This window comes from Leuciscus leuciscus (assembly GCF_965113295.1).
Source record: "Leuciscus leuciscus genome assembly, chromosome: 11".
NCBI classification, from domain to species: domain Eukaryota; kingdom Metazoa; phylum Chordata; class Actinopteri; order Cypriniformes; family Leuciscidae; genus Leuciscus; species Leuciscus leuciscus.
The window spans coordinates 21,350,616-21,372,597 of record NC_138735.1 but is presented as its reverse complement, the minus strand read 5'-3'; the positions used below and the strand labels follow the sequence as shown (position 1 = coordinate 21,372,597).

The 21,982-nt window shown below is 41.2% G+C and overlaps 1 protein-coding gene and 1 long non-coding RNA gene across 3 annotated transcripts in view; one reads left to right on the top strand and one right to left on the bottom strand.

The window, feature by feature from the left end:
- The window catches only part of LOC309509781, a 667,378-nt gene that overhangs the window by 155,856 nt on the left and 489,540 nt on the right, over nucleotides 1–21,982 (bottom strand). The window lies entirely within an intron of this gene.
- The window catches only part of zfhx4 (zinc finger homeobox 4), a 73,364-nt gene continuing 53,957 nt past the window's right edge, over nucleotides 2,576–21,982 (top strand). For both annotated transcript variants that reach the window (XM_082184573.1, XM_082184572.1), the window contains exons 1-2: nucleotides 2,576–3,187; nucleotides 19,228–21,815. In XM_082184573.1, the coding sequence (XP_082040699.1) occupies nucleotides 19,274–21,815 (2,542 nt within the window). In that variant the 5' untranslated portion in view covers nucleotides 2,576–3,187; nucleotides 19,228–19,273. The remainder of the gene's footprint in view (nucleotides 3,188–19,227; nucleotides 21,816–21,982) is intronic.

Here is a 21,982-nt window from a genome sequence, read left to right as displayed (position 1 = left end):
TTGTGGCTTTGTTGTTGTTGTTTACTCAGTGTGATCAGTTTTGTGAATACTTTGCCATGTCGACTTTGCCAAATATAATGTCATGAAAAGTGATTTTATAGCTAATCAGTTAGATATTTTCGTTATGATAACGCATGTTTGGCTACTTTTGTCATAGCCTATTGCACGGAGATTTTCCCGTCTTCCACAAATAGTGAAAACTTTCTTGAAGTGTGTGTGAGAGAGAGAATTGAACATTTTTGAAGGAACTTAATTCTCTGTTAGCGAAGCATTTTGGACAGTGCTTTATGCGGCTACAAAGGGTCAGTTACTGTCAAAACCTGACCTCTCAGACCCCAGAGGGCGCCAGGCGGTTTGGACAAACCTTTCGTTTGTGGGGCAGGACAAACATTCACTCCTTCAGTAGCCTACGACTAAAGAACAGAAAAAGAAACCCTGGAGTCATTGTTAGACATCGTACATTTAAGAAAGACAATTATAAGAAATCACAGGTCGCGAATGGTATGATGATTGCTTTATTGACATTTCACTTAAATCAATATTCATGCAGTTTTTGATACGTCTCATAGACAGCATTTCAGAATGTCATAAAAAGCGAACAAAGCTTTTGATATTGTTTGCATATCCATATAGCTGAAAATGAAGAAAATACATTGAAATAAGAAATAAACAAATAGGCTAATCACCGATGATAAATGCTAGTCATTGTAGGCTACATTACACGCTAGCTTTTACCAAACAACAAAAAATAAATAAAAGAAAAATCTCACTAGGCTACTTGTAGCCTACATCACAAAAACATACTGCAACAAAATGCCAATCTTTAATTAATTTAAGATGAAATAATACGCTAATAAAGCGATTTCGTCAGATAGCCTGAGAGAAAGAAGAGCAGAAAGTACGAGGGTGGACACGAGCATATTTGAAAGTGCTAAAGCACTGTCAGCCACGCAGCTTCCACTTTTTACAGCCTAAAACAGTTCAAAAGACAGCAAACTCTTTATAAAAACGCTAAATGTATCCGTCAAAGTATACTTGCATAAGAGGTGAGACCTTTAAATCAATAGTTTTAAAGTCCTCCGCGATGAGCAGCAGAAATACAGTCGTCAGTGGCAAATAAATAACCTTTACTCCGCCGCATTTGCTTTGCGTTTAAATGAAGGAAAAATCTGAAGCTCTCCGTGTCCTATTGCAAGCTCGTCTCGGGCTTGTTTCTGTTCTCTCTCGTTCATCCTGCCGAAACACCACTTGGGTCTGGCAGGCACGAGTCCCCCGAGGACTAGAAACAGTGGATCAGGGGTGAAGAAGTAACGCCTCTGTTGACCACCTCTCGCCCATCCACAGACCCACAGTAGACATGCCAATCCAAGGGCTCGTGTTTTACTGCAAACACAGCTCTGGTATTGGGTATAGCATCCTTATCGTGCGTTCCGGAAACAGAGCCTCGCTCAATTCAACCCCTTCGATTTTTTCATAAAGGAGAGCCGATCTTTTGATTTTCTTCACGATTAACATCTTGTAGGGTCTTCTTTCAATGGCGACATTTTAGGAGATCCAAACTAGCTAATCAATCGGAGCATTTAGTAGCCTATGCGAGGATGAATATGAACTAAACGCCTGATGAGTCAAATAAAAGGATGTAAAGTTCATAAGCCATAAAGGCTCTTTTACAGGCTACTGTGAGCTTTAGTTCCGAGGCCCATTTACTGCCAAGTAGCCTACTTTGAAGATTTATTTTGAACACTGTCTTACTGATAAATATTCAGCAAATTTAAAGGCTATCGAATTTACCGTTTCGTATGTTTTGTTTGCTAACCAAATGCTATACAGTAGGCTATAGGTGTCATCAAGTGCCTTAATATCTTTTATAAAAGCAAAATAATATTCGCATGCTGCACGTTCTCTTACAATACAATAGCCTATAATAACTGAAAGTCATTATAGCCTATAGGCTACAACTGGGGCGATGTGTCCATTTAATCTGATCAGTTATTGTAGCCTTCATTTTACGTGTCAAGCGGATCCTTAATCAGCGATACAGTATTCATGTTATGTTTTTTTTCTTCATTTATTTACATTGCATGTCATTCTTTCTTTGAAGACTAAATAGCCTAGGCTACTGTAGCTAAATAAAAAAATGTCAATTTCAATTGTGTTGTTCTTAAGTCATTTTTTAACATCACATTTTGAAATATTTGGATTTACACTTTAAACTATTCCATACATTGAAGACAGATGTTATTGCAACAATAGTGTCCAAATGCATGTCTGCCGATTAAAATCTGTAAATGTCAATGCATCGAAGTGTAAGGGGAGATTAATTATTTCTATCTCTCGAAAAATTAAAAAATATTGAGGAAGCATTGCTGCTACACATGATATTTAGGCCGACTGCATTAAAAACAAAATCTAAAATTGCCATATTTTTTTTAATAACAGCAGACTAACATTTTAAGAGTGCCATGTCTTTAATATTTCTACATTTATTTTATTTTTATTTTATTTTTAAAATATACGGCTTTGATCACAGGTATGACAAAAAAAAAGAAAAAAAAAAGAATCATGTCCTATTGTCCCACCAAATATTCCAGGCCGTTACAGGACGTCTTGCCCACCGAAAACAGATTTCCCCCCTATTAGATCATTTTAGGAATCTGGCTCGTACAGCCCTTCGGCTCTCCAAGTTGAAACAGCGCGTCATTTGCAATGTGGAGACTGTTGATCACCTCACTAATTACGTCTCTCTCTTTCTGCCTCGCGCGCTCTCTCTCTCCCTCCCTCGCGCGCTCACTCCCCCTCTCTCTCTCATTCCCAGAGTGCATATCGAGAATAGACACACAAAGACATGCGCACTCAACTTAATCAGCCATTTTTTTAAACAGGGCTAAAACGATAATAATTAGCAGAATAAAGACATATCGGATTTTCATTTCCTTACCTCCTTTCCCTTACCCCTCCACAACCGAAACTGCTAGGCAGTCGTCGACACATCTTTTACACAACCGGACCCAAAGGATCGACTCTTACTGTAGTATTTACGTTTTTTCCAATAAAGTTGGAGGATTACTGTTACATTTTTTTCTTTTTTATCCTTTTTTGTTACCTACTTGCGGTACCATTGGATGTGATTTTTTTCAGAAAAAGCAAATATCAAGAGAAGAAGCGGAGGGAACCGCGGGGGAAGAAAGTAAGTTTTTTTTCCCTTCAACTTTTATTGAGTAGTTGGTGTTAAATTTAGGTCGAGTATTGATTTTCTTTCGCGACTAGTCTTGCCGAATATGCGCTATTCCGCTGTCGGATTACGGCTTTATGTGATATAATTTCGACAAATGTCAGCCTAAATATTTTTCTCTCAGTTTATAAAACAGTCGTTTTGCCGAACTGTCAGGAGATGTTGCCCTACCGTATCTACCATACACCTTTTCCGACTCCTTTTCGTTTCTTTTGCAAGCAAACCGTTATAAATGTTATGTTTAGCTCTATTTGATAGCGTTATTCGCTGATACAGAGTAAAAGTGGACAGATTTGGACGCTCGCGGCTGTTGTGTTCGCCTCAGGAGTTGGACTCGCCTCGTCACAGCAAACGCTAAACAGCAGGGCTTCCTTACATTTGACCATATTATCAATCGTATATCTCAAACAACATAAGTCGTACATTTTTAATAACATCTGTTCGAAAAGGCAACGTGTCGTTACGGGCAAATATATCCTGTAGTAGTAAGAAACGCGAAGGCTACGTTTTGACACGACGTCGCAAGGCGCTCCGGACCGGTGTTTTCAGTCATGCATCTTGAGATAAACTCAAAAGCGGCACAGTTCACCTCTGATAGCTAAAAGATGCTTCTTCGTACATTTCTGTTACCTGCAACGTATAAAACAGTCCCTCCGGTTGATGGTAAACGATAGGAGGGATTGAACTCTAACAGCAGCCGAGGGTCTCTTCTGCAATATCCCGGACTCCTTCGTGTCTGTGGCAGACGTAAAAAAACGGAGTAAAAAGGACCGAAAGCATTCCTATTTTCACCAGAAAGCCCATTCCGTGTTTAAACTACTTCTGTCTTCTGTCTTGCCCGTAAGTTTCCTTTTCTTCTCCCTTCATTCCCTTTACGTTTTCCTGAGATAATTGTCCCCGAGTTTATAGTAAGGTCGGTAGATTCTTAAAGTTCAGAGTTTTCGTTTTTTTGTGGAAAAACGTTAACATTGGCATTGAAGACCGTGGCGTGTGTGTGAGCGCTTTGCTTTTGGGTTGATGGTGAGTGTGAGACAGAGTCTTGGCTCCGATTGGAACGCGACAGTGACAAGGGCATCGATCGCTTCCATTGAGAGCACAGAAAAAACACAGGCAGTGGGGAGGCAGAGCACAGAGCCGCGGTGTGTATCGCTGTGTGTCTGCGCTCTCTGCTCTCTAAAACACCAGATTTTCACTGCCCGGATCGCCGTATTTGTAGGATTTTCACGTTGTTTTGGGTTTACTCTTTACTATTGGCAGCAAAGCCTCTTGTTTGTGTATTATTTGAGCTGCGTTTGATTTTTCTTCATTAGACATTGAGGATTTGTACGCTTTTTTTTGTTTTGTTGCATTAATACAATCATTTATGGATACCTGGATTTGTTTGCAAATTGGATTTGAACCGGACATCTGTGCATCTTTTTTATTGGATTGTTTTTTTATATAGCCTATATATCGTTTAAAAAAATTAATTTAGTAATAATTCAGTAATAACAACAACATTATTATTATTATTATTATAAGCATATTTATATGTCTTGCATGTAGAGGTAGTGCTTTCTTTTTTTGTATTAAACTTTTAAATTTTTAGCTTGAATTATTTGTATTTATATTAATGAATAAAATGTTTTTTTCATTCAACAGTTCTGTTGCTGTGTGACAACAACAGTTAGATGTAAAACATTTATTTCAAAAACGCTTTCTCTGAGACCTGCAGATACGCAAGGCATCTGGATCTAATAAGCGTGCTTTGATTCATTTTCAGATGTGTTTTGCGTTTTTGTGTCCACATAATTTCATACAGTGTACAGATTGATTCGAAGCAGCTCGGAAAATCGTGAAGCCAACGCGAGGAGCCTTTAATAACTCTTGAGACATGTTCTGCAGTAAGATTGGCTGAGGCTTCTCCTAGGGTCGACAATGTGTCATTTCCATGAAGCCAAATTGCCCACTGCCTATATGATATTAATGTGCAAATCAATATTTCAGGGATTAAATTTCCCTTCTTCATTTTTTATGGTTTCTACCTCAATAAGTCTCAAGTCTAATAGAAGAGGCTGGATGATTTAAAATCCGCCTCTGCGGAGTGGCTTGCTACAAGCCTATCACAGCGTTCTGCTGTTCAGTACCGAAACTCCTATGGCAACGCGCAGGGCTTGACTGCCACTGCTTTGTGACATTAAGACACCCAATTTGGCTAAAAGGCTGAGAGATGACTGCGTGTTCGGTTGAATGCTAATACGTGGTTATCCCAGAATTGATAGTTGTAAAAGAGAAGCCCCGTTTAAACACACACTCGCTGATGTTTGCATACACATGCATTCAGACACACACACACACACACACACACACACACACACACACACACACACACACACACACACATACAATATATGCACAAATTTGACAGCATCCATCTTTAAAAATCCCATGACCAACCATCATCACTAGTATCAGTTTCTCCCCAAAACGCTGCAATATAATTTTTTTAAAAGAATCAGTAAAGGCCTTGTTCGAGAAATAGACAGGGAAATACAGTTTCTATTTTCAAATGTGGTGATATGAACCATTTAAAGCATCATGGAGCACGGCTTATTTCATTGCAGTTGTGGAAATTCATTGTTGGTCAGAAGAAGCAGGATTACATTTTTTTTTCTTTAACCCTGACATTATAATAGTCCTCTGAGCTTTCTGCTGTCTATCATTAGGTGTTTGTTTTTTATTCATCTCGCACCATCTGGGCTACGCTTCACGGAGCGGCATGAATTTCATATGTGATATAATTATTTTTATTTTTTTTCATTTGGTCTCATTTTAAACCTTTGAACAGACCAATTTAATTTCGCCGGCACAGAAGGAAAAAATGTACATGGTGGAGGACAAAGACCTTTTTAATCTGGCTGCGACTGTATGGTTTCCTTTAAGATTCCCTGTCTGTTATGATTTCAAAAGCTGAATGTCGTTGTGATAAGATATTGTCCTTTTTTTTTCCGCTGTCATTTTTTGAATACATCTTAAAAGTGTCTCTACTCAAGACTTACATTTTATAACCAGAACGATTTATTTTAGCTCTGTTTATTAGTTTCTCATTTGTTAGTGGTAGTTGTGGTTTCCCAAGCACATTAACCATTTAATAAACTCCAGTGTGTGTGTGTGTGTTTGTATGTGCACTCCTCATAGATAGCATTGAGAAGACATTTCACATTGTTTTAAGAGGAACTATAGGGCTTTTGTTGTGGGCCCAATTGAATTTGGTTCGGAGGATGCAGTACTTGCCCCGGTCCGCAGAGCAGTGGGTGGAAAGCTGAGAAGTCAGGAGCTGGCTTAATGTATTAAGGGGGGCCTTTTAGTGTCAGCCCCGAGGCATTTCTGAGGCAGAAAGAGCCTCCCCTGCTTAGAGGCTTTCTGAAGGGTTAAACACTTGGATGGGGTTCAAGCTCCATAGCGCCTAGGGAAAGTGCATTTGAATATGTACAAGTTTCATGTAATTAGGACTTAATTTTATTAACATATGCAAATTGTTAACTCTGAGGTTTGTTCAGCTGGTGGAGATCATCTGAGCACAAACGGCTCATTGTTCCTGGGGCAAATAATGGATTTGGAGTCGGACGGTGGCAACGCATAACCAGCTATCTAATTTAAGTCGTACCATGGCGAAATTTCATTAGTAGCCATGGAGATGGGTTAATTGTGCTGACTAATGGCCCTGACTATGGGGGTGGCCCCCCAAAAAAACAGCAAAAAGCACGACGGCTTACTTAATCTGCTTCACGATAACACTTGTTTAGACACGTTTCTCTCATGTGAGTATTTGCATATGCAAATCCGGGGTCTTCCTGATCTCATTCGTCATGTCGGGCTGTCAAACACACAGAAAGACAATGAAAGCGAGAGCGAAGGCTGTTGCTGATCTCACCACAGAATGGCCAGCATTATTCAGGCCGACAACATTCTTTCATAATTTGTTTCTGATTAATAGACCAAGACTGAGGCTCGTTCTGTTCGGGGCTTTTTGCAAAGAGAAGGTCAGGTCAGAAAGAGTTTCCACAGCAACTAAAGATCTATTCTTTTCCCTTTGGCTAATTAAATCACATTCTTAAGGCCTCTCCACTTTTTTGAGGAGAATGAAGGAGCGGAAAAAAATACTGTCTCAGATAATCTCTAGTTTCCTTCAGCTATAGTTGGGGGAAGCCTTGTGCAGTGCTAGTTCTCCTGAAGTAATCCTGTTTTTTGACAGAAATGTAAACTGATATAATTGCTTTTCAGGAAAGGGAATGCAGGGTTTGTACAAGTGTAAAAAGCATCGGAAAAGGATTAGCATTTTTTTGCATAATGCACAGCGGCTTTGAATAGGGCACTGAATGGTTGACTGAGTGACTTAGATGAAAGCAAGATGGAAACGGTGCCTTCTCGTCCTTTCTTTCCAGGCCCCGCTTGTCCCCAAAGATGTTTGTCGAGGACTTGAGACAACAGGCGCAGGCTTCATATTCCTGAAGCCTCCCAAGATGCCTGCAGATTTTGTCATCATGTGAAGTAATATGTATGATAATGGTCTCTCTCTCAACTGGTAAATAGCAGCCCGTATGCTTTATTCAGTAGCGTTCAGGCACAACAGCAGAGCTAGAGAGTGGATTCTGCAGAGATGGGATTTCTTTCTTCCTCCAGTGTCCTCAATTTAAACAGAAAAGGTTTTGATTGTACGATAGATATGTGTGTACTTAATTTGTATTTCTTTTCGTTCTTTTACACTCTTCAATATAAACAGGAATGAGAACCCAAGGAATATGTTTGGAATCCTTTTGATATTCAGAGAAAAATATTCCAAGCGTGAATTTTTGTGTGTGCATGTGCGTGTGTTAAAAATAAAACGATTAACACAGCATTCATATATTATAGATGAAGCGTTTTGGAGGACGGCCTGATTCTAGCGCTAGTTTTTGTATTTGGGGGAAGGTGCCAGTGTGACGTGAGCACCACTTCCGTGATTTCAGCGTCACTGACATCGCGATCTATTAAATGAACGCGAGCTGTTGCCAGAGACATTTTCCCTGTGTTTTGTTGTGTTCTGTGAAGCCTTGATCATCTTTCACTGACCTTTTATAGACTAGAGCTGTCCTTTCATATGCAAATGATTAAGGGAAAGGAATTGTAGCCAGGATAAGTGCTCACAGGTTATCACGAACAAAACTATTATTCTTCTATTCTCTTCTGTCTCTTATTCCAACCGTTCCAGGGGTGAAAAGCAAGTAGCTTTGAGTCGATTGTGAAAGGTGGCTATGTCAGTCTTTTTAACTCTGGCGCTAAAGAAAAGGATACACCATAGATGACGGTTCACGTCTGTGCATTTCAAACAAAGCTCTCAGTTAGACAAGTCATGCTTTAGTGTCTGGTTGAATCAGGCGTGTACTGACAAGCTCAACCAGATGTTGATGTGGGCCCGGTTGCCAAGTGAAACTTGTATGCTGTGGATTGTGTCCCCCTTTCCGCCCCCACCGGCCCTCGAGATGTGCTCTCCTTACTCCACAGCTTGGATGTTAAAAACGTCTCTTCCTCTTCCGCGACTTGCACTCCATTCCCCCCGATGTGTGAGAACACTGACTGATGAGGACATGGACATTTCAAACAATCGTAAGGGTTGTTATGAGAAGGACGTGTTATCGTGAGGAAATGTAATTTTTGTCCTCATTGAGAACTTTCATTTTTGAGCGCAGTTATCTAAATGTTTTTGTTGCTCTTGGTCCTTTGCCAGTCAGGATTACATTACTTTTACTGTCAGCTTGCGTCTCATCGGAGAAGGGGATTTTTCCCCTTCATATTCTCAGGCCTTCCTTGGTTTTTTGTGATGCCTTCTCTACAGGATATTAATAGGGGGGGACAGAAATCCAACTAAAGAAACATTTAGGCATCTCTTTGGAAAAAAAGCAGTCATTTATGGAAATGAACAAAATATTGTGTATAAAATCCAGAGAATCGCATTTTGACATCACAAGTTTTCGAGTACATATGTAGTCATTGTCGCTGAGGCTATTGGCAGCTAAAGGTCAAAAGGTCACCTCAATATGATATTTTTTCACCATGTGATGTGTAAATATAAGCTAACCTTCTCTGTGAGGATTTAAGTTTTAGGATAGGTTAGAGGATTTAAAAATATTTTAATTGATTTTAATATTACGTACACATATTAGCATTTGACATTACGTCTGTCTCACGTTTCAAAGCAGTTGAGATTTTATGCTGGAAATCTTTTTTCATACCATGCAATAAGATAATCTCATGAGAATATTTATGTCTCTGTAGAGCACAGCATCGCTAACAGCAACCGAGTGTGCATTAAAGGTAACCTCTTCATTGACAAAGTATCATGCAGAGGGATTGCCATATAGCCACAGCTATTGTGAAGCACTTTATTTCATGTCCAAGTACAGTTATACGGGCAAAGGTTGAGCGTACAGTCTCGTCTTGTTGCTGTTTCTCCCTCCATATGTGCTGTAGATAAAACTTTATGTGAGCTTCATTCAGACAGATGTACACTCAAAAATCGTATGCACCCTCATTGCCGATCTCAGCTGGATAACAAGCCCATTATTAGTCGTCAAGAGAGGGATGAGACCATAATTGAATATGTATGACCGGTTGTGCCTTATGTAAACAGATAAATGAGAGCCTGCCCTCATGAATATGCATGCTGGTTGGTTCATCTGGCCCTATGATGAGGATATTAACACGGCTGTTCCACCTTTGTGTATATGTGTTGTGCATTAGGGATGCTAACGATTAGTTGACGATCGATTAATTGTCAATAATAATTTAATCATTAAAACTTATTGATGGTCCATTAAGCAAGGTCATCATGAGAGTGCGTAGTTTTGAGGCGCATGGTTCATGAGCAAAACATGTGCCGCAGACACACTAGGAAAAACTAAGCGAGCGCGCCGTAGTTATATTCTAAATGTATTTATGTCTTCAAGCCATGCAATGGATTATGTAGGCTAGCCGTTTATTTCAAAACATAATTAACCAAGGATCCAAAGTTATTTTACTGAACATAAGATCTACTTGTATAAACGGCACGATAAAAGTATAGAATAAGCAACAAGTAATAAGATCCTGGTTGAGAATTGATCTTCCAGCACTGTTTCAGATATGCTCTCCTAATCTATCGTGCATGGTAAATCAAGACCTGTCAATCTAAAACAGTGTCCGATTGGTCTCTACACATCGTCCCTACCCACTTTACCCACCCCACCACACTCAAGATCCAGTTTCCGTCGGTTGAACTCTCAAATGATGTTGAAAAACACTGCATCATGATCGCGATGCGCTCTGATCCCGGAAGTCCTGTAGCTTTAGCCAAGCAGCGTATCGTGTCACTTCGTGATCTAAGCATCGTCTTATGTTTTTTTGTTATGTTGTTTTTGGGCTCGCTCGAGACCACCTGCTCTAAATAAAGATATGTGATCTACTATGGTTCACTAATGTTTCGTGAAGTAATTTTTTAATTTTTTTTATACAAATACTTGGTATAGTTTGGTCTCTAACTGAATCAAATATGCTTGCTGGTTGAGACCTTTTCAACGATATATGACACAAGTCTATCTGTTATGTGCAGTGATTTTACAAATCACATTTTCATGTAAAGCAGTTATTTTTTCATGCTATGAAAAGGAGCACTTCTAATATGTCAGGAGATTTAAAAGCACTTGCTAAGTGATGGTCATATTCCCTATATTCACTGTAAAGCCAAGCTTTAAAGCGACACCTATTTTGTGTTGGTTAAGCAAGTGGTTAAGTATCGTGATAACTTGGTAGCACCCCTCGCTTTGGATTTAAGAGGTTAATGATTAATCGATTAATTGATCGTTAATTTAAACAATGATTGATTATGGGAATTTATGTATATTGACATCCCTAATGTGTATGAAGAAAAGGAGCAGTTTTCCAGACATGACATTGGCCCACTGTTTGCATTTGTCCAGGGGCTGAGCAGGAGAAGTCCCCGGAGAAGAATTTGGTTAATGCTAGACTTCTCATATCCTGTCTCGCTCTGGTCTGGCATGTGCACTGGAATCATCTTTAATTATTTGCTTTAAAGGGGGTTAGACTTTCCATCAGTCCAGATGAGTGGCACGGACTGAAGGCTGGTTTTGTGTGGGCGCTCGAAGTCCCAGCGTGGTCACCGTCTTTTTAGAATGAGATTGAATGTGCGGTTCGTGGAGCTCACGTTAGAGAATCGTGGTCATGAAATGAAAAGAACAAAGTATCACATTGAGCCGAGAGAAAAAAGATAATGGTGTCGTCTGTATTTTGGGCTTTTGAAGAAACAACGATTTTCCGCCTCACCTTGTCCTCATTTTTGGAAGATTTCTTTTAGCTTTATATGGAGACAATAGGGTGACCGGCGTGCCCATAACCATATAAGTTATGGGCAATCAAAGAAAGTGTAATAAAAAAGACCTATGGAAAGTGTATGAAAAAAACATTAAGGAAAATTGAGGTCCTTTGGGGTGTTTCATATAAAATCAAATCAGAGGCCTTTGCGAAGATCAAGCGATGCATACGAATGGCGAACCGGAGGGCTGTTAAATCTGACGATGGATGGGGCTAGAAGAATATTTGAGAAAGCACAGATTATTTTCCATTTAATGCCTGCGAGTCTGTGAGATTTGTTGAAACAAATGTATATGTGCCATTTCATGTGCTCGCATCTTGGCTTTGCATTTCAAAACACTCCCTCACCGCAGCTTTATGCTTATTACTGCATGGCATTTGATAGCAAAACAAATCATTCTTCCCCCTGACTATTACCATTCTGAGCTGTAGGTATAATGTGTTTTCTTTGCTTTAATTAGTTGGCGGTTATGCTGATCCAGAGCTTGTTTTCTCTTCTAGGTTGTCGTTGACCTTAAAATACCCCCAGTGTCTTGTTGAGGCCTTAGCGATCTGAAAAGCATAACACAATGTGGCCTTCCCCACTGCAGAGCGCTGATAATGTTACAGCTGGGCCAAAGCGGCCCATATAGGCTTTCAAATGGCATAAGTGGCAATAACCACAGACTCTTTTAATGTTTCTCTTCATTAGCACTGCTCACGGATATTTTTTCGGTCTCTTGCCCTTTTCATCTGAGAAAGAAACAATTTTCTGCTCTCTTATATCATGCCATTATTTTTTTTATTTTTTTTAATGAGTCAAAAAAAAAGGATTAATCATTTTACTATGTGCGTCATTTTGTCTGGTGATTGTAGGAAGCAGACGGAGCGACGTGACTGAAAGATTCGTCGAAATTAACTTTGAAAATTGAATCGGTAGTTTGCGTGACATTCCGTTTATTTGATAATGGAATATTGTGGCCCTAATTTCAACTCATTCTAATTACATCTGACAGTTGTTTGTTTGGATTGAAATCCAATTAAAGTGTACACTTTTCAAGCGGTTCCTTCTTAAAGAAATAATGACCCCATGATGGCTCTGAAAATAAATGTTTTTTTTTTTGTGGGCATACAAGGGTAAACTCGCAACAGCTGTCAGAACAGAGTTTGTTTAAAAAGCAAATGCCTTTGGTCTAAAGTTCATTTGGAGAGCTCTCTAATTAAATATAGGCCCGAACCTTAAGTTAATTAGTAATTCTCTGGCTCCAGAAATTAGAGAGATCTGGAGCACAATCTCTCGTGCTGCCATATAAAGGCATTAAGGCCTGTATGGGAGAACTTAGTTAGCAGTAATTCATGCTTTAATAGATTGTTTGACATGTTTTGTGAAATTCCTGCATGAAGAACACTCGGGTTAGCACATAGCTAGCGGCTCTGGAATGCATGCAGGGATACCTGGCCTGTGATTATGTTTATAATACTAGATAATTACAGGACCGGCAGGCTGGATGCTCCGTCTTTACTGAGCAGCTTGAACTTTAAACTTTTATTGTTTCTCGGGGAAAATGACAGCACAGAAAGGTCAGAATCTGTGAATGAAAAACGGGCTCTTGTTCCAAATGGCGTCTGCTTACTGCTCCCGGCCCACGCGATAGCGTGTCAAAACATTCTTCAGGTTAAAGTTAGTTAACAGAGGCGACCGTAGGAATATAACACCTGTCCAACAGGCTTAACATGGTATATATTTAAATGGCTTGTTAAACTGTGAATTTGCCCCCTCCTATGTGTTTTTCTTTTTTGGAGGTGAAATATGTGGCCTGTTTTTAACTTTGTGTGTGTTTGGTTCTCACCTCTGTCTTTGCAATATAAGTGTTTGTTGGCCATAGCATGTATTTGGTTTGTTTTAAGCACGATTATGTGACCATCACTCATTCCGTCAACTTCGATTGCGGGATAGACTTTTTTAAAATTCTGCTTTATTTATTTTTATGTATTGGAAGGGGGCAGTGCTTTCAAACAGATGTGCGTAAAACTACGATTTATGTAACTGGTAAGCGCTTTCATATTGTATGTATTGTACTCCACAAGAACATGTTTGACCAGTAGATTAATATTTATTTAGCACAGGGAAATCAAGGGATTAGTCAGTCATCATTTTAACTCTAATCCTGCTCTGCAAAAACTAGACAAAGAGGGTGATTACTAAACATGGACTGACAAAGCTACAATTAGATTCTCTGCTTTTCTTGTCGAGATTGGGGGGAAAAACACTCGCACACAACACGCACACAAAGGGATAAAGCTCTGAACCTTTTTCTCCCTCCTGCAAAGAGGGAAAAAAAAAGCAGAAAGCAAACATATTCATCACTCGTGCTTGCGCGGACAGCAGAAAGATCACGAGATGAATTCGCATCAAGCCTGTGAATCAGAGAAAACAACTCTAATTTTAGTCAGTGCCTCCTTTGAGAAATGTTCTTTTCTAGTGAGTCGGTGTGTATTTAGTCATATTCTCTGTCAGTGCCTGTGCATGTTTGTATTTGTTTGTGTGTCATTACTATAAAGAGAAAACAGCATATCTGCTTTACTAATTAAGCTATAAGACTCACCAGGGGAAACGCACTGATTTGCATGTGGCTTATTTCTCTTAGCAAAACACACGGCAAATACGCCTGATGGGTCTCAGGTGGGCAAACGTGCATGGTTGTCTCTGCAATGCTCTCTAAGTTAACTGTCAAAGTTAACTTTGCAAAGCTGAAGCAAGAGAGAAAGAGGTGGGGTTAAAGGGATGATCTGCCGTCACGTGGACACGGGCACCAGAGAAGATGTGAAACCAGATGTGGGGTGAAAAAAAGGCTAAAGAGGAAGACTAGTGGGGAACCTGCCAGCATACGTTCCCCTTTCCCCTCCTTCTCTTTTTCTCAGTTGAAAAAGAATGTTAATGATTTTTTTCACCCCCCTGCGCTCCTCCAGAGACACAGCCTCATTGTTTGTCGTGAGGACCTTTTCTTTCAAACTTAATTACCTTCTCCCCTTTTTTCTGTGACTTGGACTGAAAGTTTGCACTGTGTCGGGAGAGGTCGTCACACATTCTTTTTACGCTCCTTTTCATTAATCCGGGGTGTGCAGGCATTTTCTCTCCGTGTTGGGACGGTAGGGGAGGGTAATGGAAGAGCCTCGGAATGATCCGCAGGAAGCTTAAAGCCGGTTAATGCAGTATAATAGTCTGGACATAGACTGGCCTTTGTTTGTGCGGTTCATTTCGAATCAAGCGTAATTAACTCCAGAGTGTTTCCAGATTGCCAGCGAGGAGAAATTGCAGCCTTCTCTGCTTTGAATTGAGAAAAGACATTAGCTATGTAGATTATGTTTCCCTTTGATACCGGCCTCTCCTGTTAAAAGTTTTCGAATGGGCGAGGGAGTCGTATAAACCCGGGCAGTCCTTTTTGTTCCCCTCGTTTAAAGGGTCTTTTTGAAGAAATCTTGAATGTAAAACTCAAGTCATGTGATGATGTTTTAATATAATATTTTTTTTTTTTTTTTACTTCTCATACTTAAAACTTGTTTTGTTCCTCAAATTGTTTGACTCTTTTGTGAAACGCCAGCAACAGAAAGGTAATTTGTAAAACAGCTAAATAGACATCTTTTTGCTGATGTGGATTTGCCACACCCGACAGTAATGATATGTTGTGTATTGAAAATGAGGCCCTTAAATGTGGTTATGGCACAGGGGAGATATCCTGCTTCTACTGTTACACCTCTGGGCATCGACAGGGTCGGGAAAAGCCTTTGTGAAAAAAGGGTCATGCAAAACCGTTTTTTCCCCCCCTCACTCCTCTCCCCTTTGCAATTCTTTCTCTCTCTTTTTTTGGACTTAAACAAGAAAGAATTAAGCCTCCCGGTGTCCTTGGAGGCTAGAGAAGCTCTTGATGTTTGGATAATACCACTTTGATGGATTTTTCATCAGTTCTTTCTGCATGGCAACAAATAAACAAGTATAATTAGACTTGTGAAGGCCCATTCATGGCTTTGTTAGGATTAGATATATGTGCAGTTTGCATGCTGTGACTCTCCTTTGTCTTTCCCTAACTCACTATGACATTTTGATAGAGGATTTAGTGTTGAGAAAAACCCCAGCAGAGGCTGGGGTGACCTTTCTTAAATCGGATATAATTCGAAGGCGTTTTACCTATTTTTCCAGTTTTTTTCTTTCACACTCGTACTGCAGTTCCACTTGAGTAACGCACGACACACATGTGCACGCTAACGTTTAACGTTTGTCTACGACTCCAAAAAAAGAGAGAAAAAGGATGACCTGAAAAACTATTTAGGGAAGAAAGGGTGAGTGAAATCCTTTTTCTTTGGGAGGCGGGTGGGTTGGATCAGGGGAGTCTTAGCACTCGGGTAAACCTAGCATTCCTACTCCATTATTCCTGTCTCTTGATCAGATCACACTCTTTTTAATCACTTCACAGGCAGCGTCTCCACAGAGCACAGAGAAAGAAGCTGAGACAGTCTTAATTAAAAAAACAGAGGTAGAAACACTGTTTGCCATCTTTTTCTTCTAATGGGAACGGGAGCCATTTCCATGCAACGAGATCTGTCCTTATTGTTTTGAGAGAGCGCTCTTTTGGTTCCAAGAAAAAGAGCTTAGTATTTGTTTTTTTTCTTTTTTCTTTTTGTAGCCTTTGCTTTTTAGACCGAATAGAAGGGAGGGAAAGCAAGACGAGAGAAAAATAGTTTCACAGTTAAGTTACAACACGTTGGAGGAATTGTAGAACAGTGTATAGAAAAAGGTGTTAACGGGGAAAAGCAGTCAAAAAGAACACAGAGCCCCTTTTAATAGCAAAGTACGTACTTAAGACTACTTTCTGTCTTTTGGATGGAAAAGAGAGTGTGTTAACTATTGAGATTTTCTTTTCTGTAGCTGGTTTGAAGAAAGATGCCTGCATATGATTCTTTTAAAGTCGTTCTTGTCAGGCATATTGAGCAATTGAGAACGTCTGGATAATTCAGTAACTTGCTGTAGCAAACAGTGTTTTATTTATTTATTTATTTATTGTGAGAACAAATTGATGGGCACACTTAAGTTACCAGGCGGATTGTCAATGAAACGTCTTCTGATGCAAAATATCAATATGAAAGCTAGAGGTGCTCTCAGCATCCCCGGATACTTGCTTTGTATCAAAACAAGCGCAGCTCTGAGCTGTTTAGCTCTTTTGTGCCTCGCTTTATAATTCATAGCCATGTAATGATTCACATGCATAGCCAAAAATGTAGAGACACAGGCAAATCCAGAGGATGCATCTCTCTCAGCACTTCAAGTGTCAAGATATGCATAATTCATCTCAAACTGCGCGTTTTATGTCTGGACCCACATTAAGCGATGTTGTGTGCTACGGATTGGAAGGAAAGCAACAAACACACATAGTTGCACACAAAATCTCTGCATAAATTCTGTTTTTCTGCCAGCTGAAAGAAAGAAAAAAGAGAATGAGGAAACCAGGTGTGTAATTACAGCTTCCATATTGTATTTGATACCTTTTAAAGTCTGAATTCAACAGAAACAAATCACAGGCAGCCTCTGACAAGGTAGACACATGAGGGAGAGTGTGTGTTTTGTGAAGGTTGCTTGTTTTATGATGTGCAGTGGGTTTTGTTAACGTCGCTGGAATGTTGTGTGCGGCTCACACACTCACCCAGCGCCCACAGGCCCTGGAGGCACAGCTGCTGGCTCTGTGATCTTACACCGGGAGATGCAGAAATTATCACAGGAGAACACTGTAATCTAGCCCTCTCTTCCCTGCCAAACGTGTGTTTTTGGAGACGTATTCCTCTCGGCTTACATAAATGACCCCCACTGCACACATACATAGACACACCTTTTTCTTTTCTTGTGTGAAGCTAATTTTAATAGGTGCTAATTTTGCACTAATTGCTGCGCAGTTTTGCTCTCAGGGCATTTGGGAGCAATCTCAGGTCTTTATTTTCACAGCAGTGCATTGTGCAGATCACCCTCACCGTCTTATTTATTATACAATTTAATGTTCATTTAATTAATGTGATAGCTTATCTGCATTATTTTTTATTTCTGTGTTTCCTTGTGGTAGCTGATGAGATTAGCCTATACTTGATTTAAATAGTAAAAAATATTTAAATTCTGGAGGCAATATTCATATTATATCCTCAACATATTTAGCCAAGGCATGTTATAAATTAATCCCCAAATTGCTTTGTATCAAAATTGGTATCTACAAAAAATAAAATAAAATAAAAATAAAGAAAATATCTTCACACAGCTTAGGTGGAGATGGCATGGCTGTAATTGTTGTTTTATTTTGCATCATCTTTCAGCCTCATTCCCATTTGAAAAAAAAGTGCTTTTCCAAATTGCCTCATGTTTATTAAGCTATTATCAGATTTCCTATATTTTTGAGAATGATTAGAAAATAAAGCCTGGCACAGGAGACAGTGCTGCCGTTTTAAAATTCTTAGACTGTCTTGAGTGTATTTCATTTTAATTGAAAGCACAGCAGTTGCAAGCCTGTCATTGTTGGCTTTCACCACAAATCTCTACCTCTTCTGCACACACTGATATCACCCTGAAAATTTGGAGCAGCTGGGTTTCTCTTCGCTCTCCGGGCCTCATTCGCAGAGCCTGGGCATGGTAGGCACATACTCTTTGGATCCAACTCCATTCAGCGTCCAAACTTATGTGCCGAGTCCAAGTCTTTGAATCTGCATTGCGAGCCTTGAGAATAAATTGTCTGTGGTCCAAGAAAAAAAAAAATGATTGAAGGGTTTTCATCAGCAAGGTGCACGTATGATTTGTGAAAGCCAGGAGAGACCCTGATTGAGGCAGTGACAGTTGGGAGATGGGCAGCCATCCAGGATAGATAACATCACAATGGTATTTCAAATGGTGTGCTTTATGTGCTTGGGTTTTTGTGAGCTGCCAAGGATGAAAAATGAAAAACAAAAAAGTGAAAAGAAATTGCGAGACGGCCCTCCCGGGGTGACTGGACTGGGTGTGGTAAATATTAATTTGAGTTTGGGGTGATTGTCAGAGAGGCAAAAGCGTGGGTTAGAATTTGGATGGCTGCTTACTCAGGGCTTGTTAGATACCTGCTGGGGGATCTCTCTGAGGGAAGATTTGGAGTAAGCTGATTTACTGAATAACATAGGAACCAAAGAGATACCGCCTCTCTCTGCCAAAGTGGTCATGATTTGAATGTGGTGGTTCATCCCCCTTTTCTTTGCTTATTGTAATTATGTTGCAGTGATAAAGGGGGCTTTTTCACAGAAACTTTTGTGTGGGAGTGGATTGATTTTAAGGGGAGTGCTGCGCTGGTTATTGAAAAAGTCTCATACTTAAACCTTTTTTATTACTATTGAAATATCTCGATAACTTTTGCTAAAATCTGCTAAGTGTGTGTCTGTGCATTTTTTTAATTATATAGAGCTTTTTTTCTAGATAGATCTCTGCTGCTCATTTTTGAGCTAATACACGAGTAATTGCAGAGCAGGAATGTTCTCTGTATTATCAAGGACAGCACTTGCTGAAGATCAGGTACGCCATCATTATACACATTCTAATATGCCTTTGCTCTCTTTTGTTTTTTTTATTTATACAGGTCCCTGACAGGCTGGATGAAATGAGATCCCCATGTAGCGATTACCATGGAAACTTGTGACTCCCCTTCTCTCTCAAGGCAGGAAAATGGGCAGCAGATATCAAAGCTACGTGAGACGACACATCTTGATAATGAGGTGCCAGAGAAAGTCCCTGGGATGGAGCCTGACAAGGAAAACAGCCCTGCGGATGACAACCTGAGGAAGGAGGAGAGCCGTCGAGAGACTGCATCAGGATTGAACGTGGAGAATGCGATAGGCGTGGCCACTAAAGAGATCCCCTGCAACGAATGTGCCACTTCCTTCTCTAGTTTACAAAAATACATGGAGCACCACTGCCCGAACGCTCGCCTTCCCCTTCTGAAGGACGAGAACGAGAGCGAGGTCAGTGACCTTGAGGACAGCGATGTAGAGAACCTGACAGGAGAGATAGTTTACCAGCCAGATGGCTCAGCTTTTATTCTTGAGGACTCCAAAGAAGGTGGCCAGGATGCCCAGTCAGGGGTCAAAAGCCTCTTCTCCCCAGCACTGTTTTCAAACTCCCAAACTGCTGCTGGGGACAAGACTGAGCAGTCGGCCACAGCCCCCATGTCCTTTTATCCACAAGTGATCAATACCTTTCACATCGCTTCATCCCTCGGGAAACCATTTATGGCCGATCAGGCTTTCCCAAATACCTCAGCATTAGCAGGAGATGGTCCTGTGTTGCACAGTTTCCGTGTCTACGATCTCCGACACAAGAGTGATAAAGACTATCTTACCATTGATGGTGCAGCCAAAAACTCCTGTGTGTCCAAAGATGTTCCAAACAATGTGGACTTGTCTAAATTTGATGGTTGCATTAGTGATGGGAAAAGGAAACCTATTCTGATGTGTTTCTTGTGCAAGTTGTCTTTTGGTTATAGTAGGTCATTTGTAACCCATGCTGTGCATGATCATCGGATGACCCTCAATGAGCAGGAGCAAAAGCTCCTTAGTAATAAATATGTCTCTGCCATCATACAGGGCATTGGTAAAGACAAAGAACCTCTTATAAGCTTTCTGGAACCAAAAAAAAACAATTCTGTGTTACCACATTTTTCTACTGCAAACTTCATGGGCCCTGATCCAGGCATTCACAGCCTGTGGAACACCATTCACATGGATAACGGTGATTCCCTGCAGGCTGGTTTCGCCTTCCTGAAAGGAAGTGCCAGTTTGGCATCTTCTGCAGACCAGTCGCCCAGGAGTGCCCAGATGCCAAAGGCTGAACTGAACCTCGGGGTTGCGGCCACCTCGGCGCTCAAGTCCCCCGTCTGCTCCGCGTTTCTCCAGCGCTCGTCACCAGGGGCTGGGTGCAGGGATCAGGAGAGCAACTGTGAACGGCAGAAGGACGTTAGCACTTTGCATGCGAATGGTGAGCTCCCCATCAAATGCGAGCCCAGAGATTTGGCTGATGCTGAGGAGGACGAAGACATGTATTCAAACGAGCTCGACGATGATGGTGTTTGTGAACTTGGAGATAGTACCAGTAGCAAAGATTTCCCTCTCTTAAACCAAAGCATTTCTCCTTTTTCGTCCAGTGTGCTAAAATTTAGTGAAAGGGGTACTACTTCCTCTGTGACTTTTGCCAATGACCTAGAGAAGACAAAGCAAGCTGCTGCCAGCTTGGACTACAGCAATGACTCTACGAGTGGAGGCTGCGACTCCAACAGCGGCAGGGATGGCAGTCCACCATCTCTTCCTCTTGACCTGATGCGACGAGACGACGAGAGCCCAGGCCCACTGCACCAGCATGCTGCCACGCCCAGCACCCCTGGCACCCCTGGCCCAGGAGAGGGCTCTCCTGGAAGTGGAATTGAATGCCCCAAATGCGACACTGTCTTAGGTTCGTCCCGTTCACTTGGTGGTCACATGACTATGATGCACTCACGGAACTCCTGCAAGACGCTGAAATGCCCCAAATGCAATTGGCACTACAAATACCAGCAGACCCTGGATGCTCACATGAAGGAGAAACACCCAGAGTCTGGAGGCTCTTGTGCCTATTGCCGCACGGGCCAGCCTCATCCTCGACTAGCCCGGGGCGAGAGCTATACCTGTGGCTACAAACCTTTCCGCTGCGAGGTGTGCAACTACTCCACAACCACCAAAGGCAACCTTAGCATACACATGCAGTCAGACAAGCACCTCAACAATGTGCAGACGCTGCAGAACGGAGGAACGGAAGCCATCTACAACCACCCTGCTCCTGTGCCAAACCCCGGCTTGAGCGGATGTGGCACACCCTCGCCCTCCAAGCCCAAACAGAAGCCCACGTGGCGATGTGAGGTCTGCGACTATGAGACCAACGTGGCTCGCAACTTGCGCATTCATATGACAAGTGAGAAACACATGCACAACATGATGCTTCTTCAGCAGAACATGAAGCAGATCCAGCACAACCTGCATCTAGGCTTGGCGCCAGCTGAGGCGGAGCTCTACCAGTACTACCTGGCCCAGAACATCGGCCTCACCGGGATGAAACTGGATAACCCTTCAGACCCACAGATGATGATCAACCCCTTCCAGCTTGACCCTAACACTGCCGCAGCTCTGGCTCCTGGTCACGGTAAGTAGTTTTCCCTTGGATATGCTTGTCACTCACTTTCTTTTGTTCTCTCTTTCCTTCACTGACTCTGGTCTTATTACTCCTGTCATTATTGTATCCTGCTCTCAGTCTGTTCTGTGATTTGAACTGCCATGTGAGAATCTGCTTCTTCATTTTTTTAAGCTTAG